This window comes from Physcomitrium patens, chromosome 18 (assembly GCF_059467195.1).
Source record: "Physcomitrium patens ecotype Gransden chromosome 18, ASM5946719v1, whole genome shotgun sequence".
In the NCBI taxonomy this organism is placed as follows: domain Eukaryota; kingdom Viridiplantae; phylum Streptophyta; class Bryopsida; order Funariales; family Funariaceae; genus Physcomitrium; species Physcomitrium patens.
The window spans coordinates 7,318,366-7,329,447 of NC_143427.1; the positions used below are offsets into that span (position 1 = coordinate 7,318,366).

The 11,082-nt window shown below is 37.9% G+C and overlaps 1 protein-coding gene across 6 annotated transcripts; it reads right to left on the bottom strand.

The window, feature by feature from the left end:
- Nucleotides 1-3,170: 3,170 nt before the first annotated feature.
- LOC112295137 (protein argonaute 4B) lies at nucleotides 3,171-9,757 on the bottom strand. 6 transcript variants are annotated; one of them, XM_073540612.2, is made up of 20 exons: nucleotides 9,429-9,757; nucleotides 8,852-8,985; nucleotides 8,194-8,647; nucleotides 7,809-8,067; nucleotides 7,497-7,704; nucleotides 7,244-7,380; nucleotides 6,818-7,028; nucleotides 6,544-6,703; nucleotides 6,330-6,446; nucleotides 6,134-6,241; nucleotides 5,956-6,018; nucleotides 5,545-5,815; nucleotides 5,324-5,439; nucleotides 4,928-5,169; nucleotides 4,686-4,760; nucleotides 4,431-4,494; nucleotides 4,218-4,344; nucleotides 4,039-4,112; nucleotides 3,786-3,912; nucleotides 3,171-3,697 (listed from the first exon to the last, which is right to left on the bottom strand). In XM_073540612.2, the coding sequence occupies exons 3-20, from the start codon at nucleotides 8,536-8,538 to the stop codon at nucleotides 3,516-3,518; spliced, it is 2,886 nt and encodes a 961-aa protein (XP_073396713.1). In that variant the 5' UTR covers nucleotides 8,539-8,647; nucleotides 8,852-8,985; nucleotides 9,429-9,757; the 3' UTR covers nucleotides 3,171-3,515. The 6 variants fall into 6 exon arrangements, 5 of the variants coding, with proteins under 5 accessions (XP_073396713.1, XP_073396714.1, XP_073396712.1 ...); XM_073540613.2 differs by lacking the exon at nucleotides 9,429-9,757 and adding an exon at nucleotides 9,108-9,399 and having other exon boundaries at nucleotides 8,895-8,985; XM_073540611.2 differs by lacking the exon at nucleotides 9,429-9,757 and adding an exon at nucleotides 9,108-9,399.
- Nucleotides 9,758-11,082: the final 1,325 nt, after the last annotated feature.

The following is an 11,082-nucleotide window of genomic DNA, read 5'->3' on the forward strand; positions in this document are numbered from 1 at the left end:
GGCTTCAACAAAAAAAATATATTATTTATAAAAACTTTTTCCTAAAAGGTTTGGTAAGACAAACTAGATCGGTTTCTTATTCTATCAAAAATATTATTTTTATGAATAACATAATTAGCCCCCTATTATATATATGGTACTACAAGCTAGCCTCAATCGTCACAAACTTGATTACAAAAGCACCTTTTTTTTTACTCAACACTAGCATATTATTTTAGATCAACAAATTTTTTACTTATTAAAGTCCTTTATTCTAATAAAATTCTATAAATAAAGTATGCAAATTAAGAAAATAGTATTTTTTTATTGAAGAAAAAAAATATCAGTTTAATATATATACATATTGAATAGTAATTAAAAACACACATTTCAATGTTTATCTATATATGTATATATAGGGAATCGTTAAATTTATCCAAAAATTTACTAAATTTATCCACCCATCATCATTGGTTTATGATCCAACCATTTTATCATTGATTTTTGATCAATGCGGATCTCACCTTGAGAATGTTTTGATGATGGCTAGGATAGGGACAACAATTTAGTAAATACATGGGTCAATTTAACAATTCCCTATATATATATATATATATATATATATAAATTGAACATCAAACATGTTTTGTAAAAAAATATTTATGTTACTATATTTATATCAATTTATAAAATAAGATGCATACACATGTGTTCAAAAATGTACTTGTATATGTATAGACCAATGATTGATGAATTATTTTTTGTTAATACTAAAAATAAATTTCAACATTTCAAAAACCATGATCATTCCCATCAATGTAAACATTTCCATACTTAGAGCTCTCTGCAGAATAAGTTAATTTTGATTTTTTTGTGATATTCTATACCTAATAGATGATTTTTATATATAACTAGTATAATTTATATAACCATGTTGTGGAAATATTTTTTTATTTAATAAAAAGAAATTCTTACAAAATTACTCTAAATACAATAAGTTTCAGGTTCTTGTTTCTATATAAATAACTTTCATTCATTATATTTTCTTCAATTTCTAGTATATGTTCTCTTTTATCAACTCTTTTGAGATTTAGGTAATCAAATATCTGTTTTAAGGTACACGGTTCACAAACAGTAAAACAAATTTCGCTCCATAGATTATCAAAATTCCACCAAATTCAGCACACCTTTTTCATGAATATACTATCACATATTACTTGGGGTCTAATTTTTTAACTGAACGCCAAATCCTCTCTAGACAATGGCAGAGAATGAAAGAAGGATACTTCAGGCAGGTCAAGAAACAAAAAAAACAAAACAAAATACAAAAACATTAACAACAACAACAACAACAACACTAGACGGAGCGGAAGAATGAAACACCAACAGATGGAGATAGAACAAACAATAAAGGGAAGATAGAAAGCTGGGCTTGGTGACCGATAAGCCAAGCTCTACACATCCAGCATTGCTGCCATTGAAGCACAATTTGCAAGAGGGGCAGAGGCAGACACAGAGCGAGAGAGAGAGAGAGAGAGAGAGTGCATGCATGAATGCATGCAAATGAAGAAGTGGAAGAAGATTGAGAAGAAGAAGTGTATAAATGGAGGTAAACAACTTCTACCAAGAGCAGGGTGGTGCTCTTTAGCCCTCTGCCCTCTTTGATACTCGCAGACCACAGCGGGGACCCAGTAGCCGCCGACAATGCAGAACCTGCTGCAGGGTCCTGCACCTGTATGCGCGGTGCCTTGAGCTCGCCAATGAAGGAAGACTGGAAGAAAAGACAGGATTGCGTGCTGGTTGTGGACCAACTTGGGCTTGCACATCGCCGCTGTGGCTGCTGTAATCCTGGATTGGTTTGGTGTTTGAATAGCTCAGAGTTTGTGATCCGACGGCGGCGCGGACTGCGGCGCTTCCCTGGACATGGCAGAATCTGAGCATGTCTCTCACACAACCTGCTATTGAGTAATCGCTTGCGTTGAATGATCATGGTTTTCTCAAGATTGCTATGGCTGTTAATCAACACTGCAAAATAAGGTTCTAACTTCCAAATATGAACAAAAGAATTCGTGTTAGAAAAAATCCTGTTTATCTTCTCAGTTTGTGTATTTTGTGGAATTCGTTGATCCAAGTTTGTAATCTGGTCTTTTTTATGTGTGATGACTACTGCCATTTGATAATGAGTTATTACTATTTTCTTCTAATAACACCAGTTTGAATCAAATTTATATTTTGATTTCTTGAAATAGTAGGCAAAAGATTGTGGTTAAGTATTTTGACATAAAACAAGGGCAAAACGTATAACAGCCATACGGTAAGAGACTTATTTGTGTGAACGTTTGAAAAAAGAACTACAAGTGACTAATGAAATTAATTAAAATTTCAAGCAAAAGTAAAACATTTTTGTGATTGTTTTTAATTTTATGTTATGGTTTATGCATTATGTTAGTTTGTTTAGTCTCTCATTTGAATTGGAAAATTTGAGGACTAAGAATTTGGGGTTGATACAAGGACAACATGCATCTTTGTGAAGGTTAAAGAATACTTTAGAGTTTTGTATTTAACTTACAACATTTTGATAAAGTTAATTTTATTTGAATATTTTATGTTATTTTTCATGAAAATATCCAAAACAAAAATGCTAATTATGTTAACCATGCTCAGAAAGGCTGTAATCCTTGCCTTACATATATATATATATATATATATATATATATATATACGTTGCTTATAAAAAATAATTCCTTGAAAAACTTTTAACTAAATTTTTACAGTGGTTTCAATATTTTTGTCCAATATTGAATTTGTTTTAAATTACTTTGATTTCTAAAATAAATTGGTAAATTCTTCACGAAACACCCATTGTTTAACTATTTCTTTATAATCTTCTATTGTCAATTTCAGTAACATCTACGTCAGAGGGGAAAAAACAATAATTACAAAACCTCCACTAAAAAATGCCTTTCTCAGGTAACATAGGCTTTGAAATAACTACTGAACTAATCTTTAGACAAGAAGTTACAGAGTTACAAGCCAGAATCAAACATTCTCCTAGGTTGCTTGATCAAGTGCACATTAACATAGTGACGACAGAGCAGCTTTAGAAGCAAGCATGAGGACAATGGTGGCAGCTAAATCGAGACATCCAATTTTGAAGGTGCAACAAGCCATCACATCTGTCAGACCAGGAGTAACAAAATTAGTGGAAAGAACGTTCCTCAATGAAGACGTAATTTACTTTCAGAATTCTTGATACGAAGTTGTAATAATCATCGTGAAATCTTAAAAAAAAAAAAAACATGTTCTCTGAACTGAACGAATCAGTCTTAAAACGTCTGCACAAAGACAACTTCGAACCCTTCAGAAGTATACTGTCATAGACAGCATATATTCTGTATACAACGTTAACTCCCCTCTCTCGAAAAGGTAGAGCAGTAATGAGCACTTCAGCTATGTACACGACTAGCTAGTCTAACAAAATCGCTTAACTTCTCCACAAAATCCTTGCAAGAGTGCTGAAGAAAAATGGAGACAAGTTAACAGAAGAACATAGAATGCTCTGGCTTGATCTTTAGAACTGGAAGATCGGGAAAAGGGGGCTTTGGAGCACCGCCTTCTTTCGAGCTCCTGAAAGAAGAAGTGTCTGAACCCCCTCCCATGGTGTCCACCAACTTCCTATACCGCGTTGCCACGACATGGGCATAAGCTGCTGGGGCCGCTGCAACAAAATACCCCGCAAGTAAGAAAAAGAATTTACGTAGTAACATAAGACAAGAGAAAACATCGAAATCCTTGAAGCGGCTTACCCATAGAAACTGATGTTGTGCAGCGGCCAAACGTGTAGCACAAATTGTTTGTCAAGCCCTGAATGTCATCAGGCGAAAGCTTATTTTCATTCACGAGAACGTGATAGTGCGTGGGACGAGACGTACCCTGCATCCCAGCCAAATTCACATATTCGCTGTTTGAATACGGTATAGAAGAGAGGAAGTTAACAACGGTTTTTGGGCAATAGAATCTTTGAAGGAATTCCATGAAGTAAGGCGAAAGATAGATTACAATAAGGCCAGCTTGAGAGACGAGGAAAAAGTCATAGTTGTGAGGGTGGCAAGCGTCCTTGTCGACAACAGTTCCTGCACTTTCAGCGTGGGCTCAGCTAAAATTCTGCAGAATAATGGCACGAAAAGATATAGCTCATGCAAAACTTAATTGCCTCGACTATAAGAGATAACTAATACCTGGAAGAACGTTTCCATTGCGCATCTGATTGTCAGGGCCTTGAGGAAAGAAACGAGTATTGTGTCGCTTTTGAGCAACAATGAAGGTGATACCGGGATTATATCCTTCTTCCAGTTCTGCACATGCCTGTAAATATAGATACGTGTTAATGTCCTAGAGACAGAAAATTTTAGTATGCTTAACAAATGAGTAGTAATGGGCCTGCATTGTACCCTTTTAAACGCAGTAAACTCAACCTCCAAACATTCTGCAAACTGACTTTCACTGATTCCATCCCTGAAAATATAAGCAGGGACTTTAGCTCAGCATGTGGGAACATGGGCATATTAAAAGGGATCATGAGGTTATCACAGCTCATAATCAATCACAATACAGAAGAATGAGGAATTAGAACAAGTATGCTAGCATTTTAATTTCTTAATATAAGTAATTAAGTTCGTTTACACATGGGAAATACCCAACAGTACCTGTAAACAATTATTTGGGTTGGTTTGCGATAGTTTGGACTTCTGCATGATATGTAGTATGCTTTCAAGCATTCCCTGGCATACAAAAGGATGTTATCTCTACCACACATCAAGAATTAAATCTCACAAAACTAAGCAATATCATAGGCTTCAAGAAGATCCTTAGAAACGTCATGAAATGGCGTTCACATTATTTAAATATAAATAAAAATTTACGAACATAAAGCAATAAAAATTCTTACTTGACCATTCCACCTTTCGAATCGTGGAGCCCTTCTATCATCTCCGTTTTGGCGGGCTGAATTCTCACTTGCGTCGAGTAGTGAAAAACGTCCGGCCAATTTTTGGTTGCAACCACGGCTGCAATCGAAGGGACACTGGATTCTCCAGGCGACCCATGCGACACGTCCATCCCAAAGATGATTGTCGACGGGCCAAGACAGGAAACCATTCTGGGGCTAAGCGGCGAATTGAATCCCCCCATCTGTGGACACATACCTCAGTGTCAACCTGTGAAACATACATTTCCAAACAATGCCGAGCAGGGATCTACTTAGATAAGACGTTTTCCCTTGTGAATTTCGCGAACATCAATTGCTAATTATGTTATTAAGATTACGTAAGTCAACCCTTTGTACCTTGAGATTAATCTTCAAGGCGAGATTTCCCAGGTATTGATCATTAAGCTGTCGAGGCTTCACCATGCACTGCGAAACAACCCCAATCTTCATCTCACAGAACCGCTTGAATGGAACTGCCACGAAAATGATGTATATTAGAAGATTTGAAAGCATTAATGACACATTCTTAGTTGTCAAGTCTCAAAATGATATCATAAAAAAGGAGACAAAATGTATACCATATATTGGACTGTCTTTGTCAGGTAATATGACCAGGATAAATACAGGCTTTGTCTGCTTTAGTGCGGTAATCATCCTCTCAACCCGTTGTTCAGGAGAAAATCTCTGAGAACTCGGGGGCTCTTTCTCCACAATCGCTGCTTGCCGCATTTGCATTCCTCTCTTGCAGCAACAGTCGACCAAACTTTCTGCGATGCGTTGACCATCACTGCAGCGCCCATCAAATATAGCAACAGCCCAGGTATCGATTCTTGCTCCTTGCTTCAGTTCCTGCTTGCAATGACCAAGATCACACCGAACTTAAATCAGATTGCCGACTTGAGAATCACACCTGGATTAGATAAACGTCACTACCTACACAAGAAACACAAGCCCAGAAAATTTGAATATCAAATTTACGAAAGTAGTACCTTCTGGTTGAAGTTCCACCGTCCGTCCCTTGGTTCCTCGGTCCTTCCATGTCCAAACTCAAGCTAGCAGCACAGAAGAGGAATGTTAATAATGACACTTTTTATTCTGGTAATAGTTTTCTACCACCAGTGATCACGAAGATCTGAAATTCAAGCTATAGACAAACACAATTGATACCTGAGGAGGTCTTAATATCCTGCCTGTGACACCGGCCAGACTGCTCTCAAACTTCAGACCGAACTCTGCTATCAGCTTGTCGGAGCTGTACTTGCTGACTTCCATAGCCTGAAGACGAAAACAATTATATTGCAGTACGAAAGACTGAGTATGTCACTGAAATTGGACATATAAGTCAATGCGTTGTCCCACTCACATTCTCACAGATCCTCTGACGCTCCTGCGGAGACTGCTTGCAAGCGGCGATCTGCAATTGCCTTTGCTTGCTGGATAGAGACTTGGTATACCGTTGCCCAGCGATAATCTTACACAGCTGCATCAAGAGAAACGAGTAACGCTAGATTTGAATTAGGAATTTGGAGACCCAAGACATCTCAAGACGGACCAGGGTAATGAAATGTACAGGTTACCTCCAATGGTAGGAACGTGGCCTTCTTTTTGTTCCCGGAAACAAGTGCTGGAAGGTCTGGGAACCTTAGAGTGTACATGTACACGTCAGAGTAATACTGTTGTACTGAAATTTCCTCTTCCCCAATATTGCCTTCACCATCTTTGACCCTTCTCGAGAACCTTGAGCACCAACCAACGACAATGTTTCAGAAGCAGAAAATCTTATTTACCAGATATGCTGAACTCATGTTAAGACAAAGCATCCAAATAGGTAGTGCATAAAACTGAACTTACTTGAGATCCCGAATGGCACGGTCACTGAAACCTGAGATTTTATGTTCGCGTGACACAGACATGTGTGTTGTTTCGACCTTTACACCTTTAAGGATGGACTTCGCTTTAGTCCAGTTTCTTGCTTGCAAGCCATTCAGGTCTCTGACACCGAAATATTCAGCAAGGAATTTCTCTACCGTAATGGGCTTCAGTATAGTTGTCATGGTGACATCTGTCACATCCAAGCACAGCAGTTAGTACAATGCAACGCAATTGCGGAAGCATATACCACATTCAATTTCTTTATGATTATCCAAAAGTTAATCTCACTGTAACCAACTATCCACTGCAACCAAAAGGCTCAAATCAGTGTTTTTCGTGCTTTAAAGGTGATGAGCAGAATAATTTGCAGATCAAGACCATGAAAAAGGAATTACTGCCACTCACCAAGGTTGAGAGTCAACCCCAATCCAGTTGGCTTTATACTCGAGTGATAACCTCTCCAAGCCTCCACTCCTTCTCCCAAGTCGCCAACCGGACCCAACTCTGGATGGAAGAAATTGTCCCTAACAAGAAGATAGCCTCTGCAAAAGAGTAAAGCCATACATAGGTTTTTTTGTACAGTGTATACCAGAAGAGAGGGTGGGAGGAAGAAAACAATCAGTAAAGGTCCATAATTCGGGGCATCGCATCAGCACACCTTTCGGAAGCATTCTCACGAAGCACTATATCCAGCACGCGCAATGCATCAAGAGCTCGTGTCTCCTGGTCCAAATCACCCTTGCCCATCACTCCCTTCATCATGTCATCAATAACCTTCATCCGAATAGTGGCCGCGAATTCAATTTTCACCGAAAACTCTCTTCCCCGGGACACGGTCTTTCTCCTTTTCGGAAAGACTTCTTGACCTGCATGGCCAAACATTCAGAGACGTAGTAACGACGTCCAACTTAAAATGATTCACCCCCGAATTGAAGGCCCGCACCTAAAACTTGGTACACCCATCGTATACCTGTAGGACTGTGCGTTGATGTACTGTCGCCGGTCTTTCCATCCCGGTCACCAGGTCGATACGAGGAGCCTTTTGAATCCTCCAGGAACACTGGGAACTCCTTTGTATTGAAAGACAAGCTACCGCTTGTAAACAAGCAGTTCTCCCCATCGTAAGCACCCTGCTTTCCACCGCACTCAGCCTCCCCATATGTCTCCCGGAGCTTCTTCATGATCTCACGACATTGCTTCTTGTCCTTCACAGATGGCTCAATCGACACCTACACAATGGCCCAACAAGTGCCAAGTCGGCACAGCAAAAACAAGAAAATACAAGAGCTTTCATGAAATCAAACCATGGAAAACATAGGCCAAAAAAAAAAGAAAGACGGTGCAAAAGTACTTACACTATATTGGTAAACGTCGTCCCATTTCACTATGCTGGTTTTGAAGTGATTCATACACAATTTAGAAGGACGTCCAAGCTTTCCAAAGCTTGGTCTTGTTGCTTTCTTCGGCAAGGGAATTCGAGCCAGCGCTGGTGAAATCGGGGCAGAGCTGCCGCTGGCTCCCTTTGGAGTTCCGTCATGACCAGTGTGACCTTCGTTCGGTTCACGGTTGAGCCCAGACGGAGGCAATGCCTTTTCATAGCCTGGGGATATGGCAGGAAAAGCTCCTGGGGGCACCGGCGGAGGCGGTGGCAGGGGGAGCCCTACTTCAGACATTCCTGACATGACTTCGGCACCGTCCATCGCGTGTGCTTGCGAGCGGCCACAGACGACAGTGACGAAATAATACCAGCTCCTTCAAAGATCGTTCGATCTCATTGCCTGTCGATCCCGGTGAGTGCTGCCTCCGCTCCTGTCAAGCACAAAACAATTCACTCAATTTAGGCAAAAAGTCTCACACGAACACCTCCAGAACAGCAAATTATTGAGGCAGGTTTCTCCACCGAGAGTCTTCCTGCGTTGATGACCACACTATATTCCAGCGTAAGGAAGGTAAGGCAAATGAGAATGAAAGAACAGCTTCCAAAATACAAAATACAATTGACACTATTGTTACCTCAATGATCCACCCTCGCTACCGCAGTTTGTGAACGAAATACCTTGTCACAAAGAGGAGTCCCTTCCTCCAAGTATCTGCCTGGGGAGGCAATGCCAAGATCTCACAACCACCACTCGCAGCGAATTCTTCTCCTAAAACAATCAAACCCAACACAATGCAAATGAATACTCGCACTCCAATACTCTAAAACCCAAACTCTCGCCAACAGAACCACACCTTTTGTGCAGCTATTTTTATGACATTATTCGCTCACCACGGCTGCCGACATAGGAAAAAGTATTGTAATTTGCTACTATTCATGAATAAACATCCCACTCAAAATTCTCCCGAAATCTGACACATTTGAGCACAAGTTTCTTCGAGCAGAATCTCCCTTGCAATACAGAAACAATTTGAGCTCATCACCACCGAAGTAATGAACTGAAACCCCTCTTGAGAAGGAGATCACAAGACGCAGGAAGACGATGGGTAGAATGCAACAAGTCACATCCCCATGATCACCGCTACTTCACCCACCACCCTAACATCGCCAACTCATATCCGAAAAGCACTTGTCAGCGTGATTGGACCAGACCTTGAAACTGCAACTGTATTTCCCTGATCTCCATGCACACTCACTCACTCACGCACCAAGAGGTCATCATCTGCGCGATTTCGTTTTCGTTTTCTCACTGGATCCATAATGGTAACTGGTGGGCAGTGGAGCAATTAGATTTGACATATCCCGAGGATAAGAGACACTGCACCTTTGAAGTTCAATGCGCTTGATTGCGAACCCATCTCGCAAACACAAACAAGCTGCCATTTTGAGCATAGAAGAAGAAGACCATGGAATCCGTTTTTTGGCTTTGGCTGAAGCTTTTTGCCACCTCTCTGGTTGCCTTTGTAAGTCGTGTGTGTTTTCCACTTGATTTCTTTGTAAATGAGATTACATACATTTCCCAATTATCGGTACTTATCTAGGTTCTAGGGTTGGGTTGATTAGTGGATGGAATGTGGTTCTGAGTTGAAGTGATGCAAACATGATTTGATTTGGAATTTTAAGAGAATGCCTCATTGAGTTTGGCATGGGTGTTTGCATGATGTCCTATATCATGATATTTTGATGCTGAGTTGATTTGTGTTGTGGTAGATACAACCTTCTGGGTAGAAGACGTGTTGACTGCAGTCAAGGGAGAAATGGATTTGTCATGGGTTGTCCAGATGAATGGAAATCAGTTTTATATGGACAATGTTAGTGCATTCATGTGTTTTTACTTTTGAAACACTTAGCCTCACACTTGGTATTAAATTTTTTGATGAATGCATAATTGCTTCAAAAATGATTTGATTTTACTTGTAATATTATTAAAATATTTTCGTCATATTTTATAATAAAAAATTTTATTCTTACTAATGTGTGGTGTCAACTTACCATAATATTAAAAAATATAAGTTGATGTTATCTACAATCATAAAACATGATATGGATAATGTAATGAGAATTTTTTAAACCTCGTAAAATACAACATCTAATATATATATATATATATATATATATTACACATATTTTATAACATGTCCATTGATATTTGTAATAACAAAAGATAAATATTATAATTATTTTATAATATATTAGCACAAATAAATAAATATTAAGAACTAAAGAAAATCAATCCAAAATTATAGATTATAAATTTATAGATATTATAAATTAATAGTATTAAAATATATATATATATATATTTAAATATAAATATAAATATGATAAATAATTTTATTTTAATATTTAATATATAAATATAATAAAAATTAAAAGATAAAAAAATACCAAGAAATTTAGAAGTATAAAAGAAATAAAATTAAAGATTAGGAATAAAACTAAATTAAAGAATAGATGCAAAACAATATTTGAGTTGTTTAAAAACTTATCTTGGCAAGATTAAGGAAATTCTTATATTTTAAAAAATAAAATAAAAGGTTACAACTTTCAAATCCTTTCATTGACTAAAATTTTAAAAATCTCACTTGGTTAGTTTTATATTTATAAAATTTAATCTAAAACCTATTAAAAAAAAGTTAAAGTACAATGCACTCTTCTTATAAATGGTATAAATAATATTGTTGTCTAAAATTTGCAATTGGTCTATCTCAAAGATATATGTTTTTACAAAAATTAAAATTCTTTACTTGATAAAACAAATTGCAAAGATTTTTATACCATAGCCTTTTAAAGTGGACTTCTAGGT

Bases quoted from the DNA above. Each gene is read 5' to 3' on its own strand.
- LOC112295137 (XM_073540612.2), bottom strand. From the start codon at position 8,538: ATGGACGGTGCCGAAGTCATGTCAGGAATGTCTGAAGTAGGGCTCCCC. The intron at 7,029-7,243 runs GTGAGTGGCAGT...TGGATGTGACAG, and splicing joins GGGGTTGACTCTCAACCTTG to ATGTCACCATGACAACTATA. The intron at 4,495-4,685 runs GTACTGTTGGGT...TTATATTTTCAG, and splicing joins ACCCAAATAATTGTTTACAG to GGATGGAATCAGTGAAAGTC.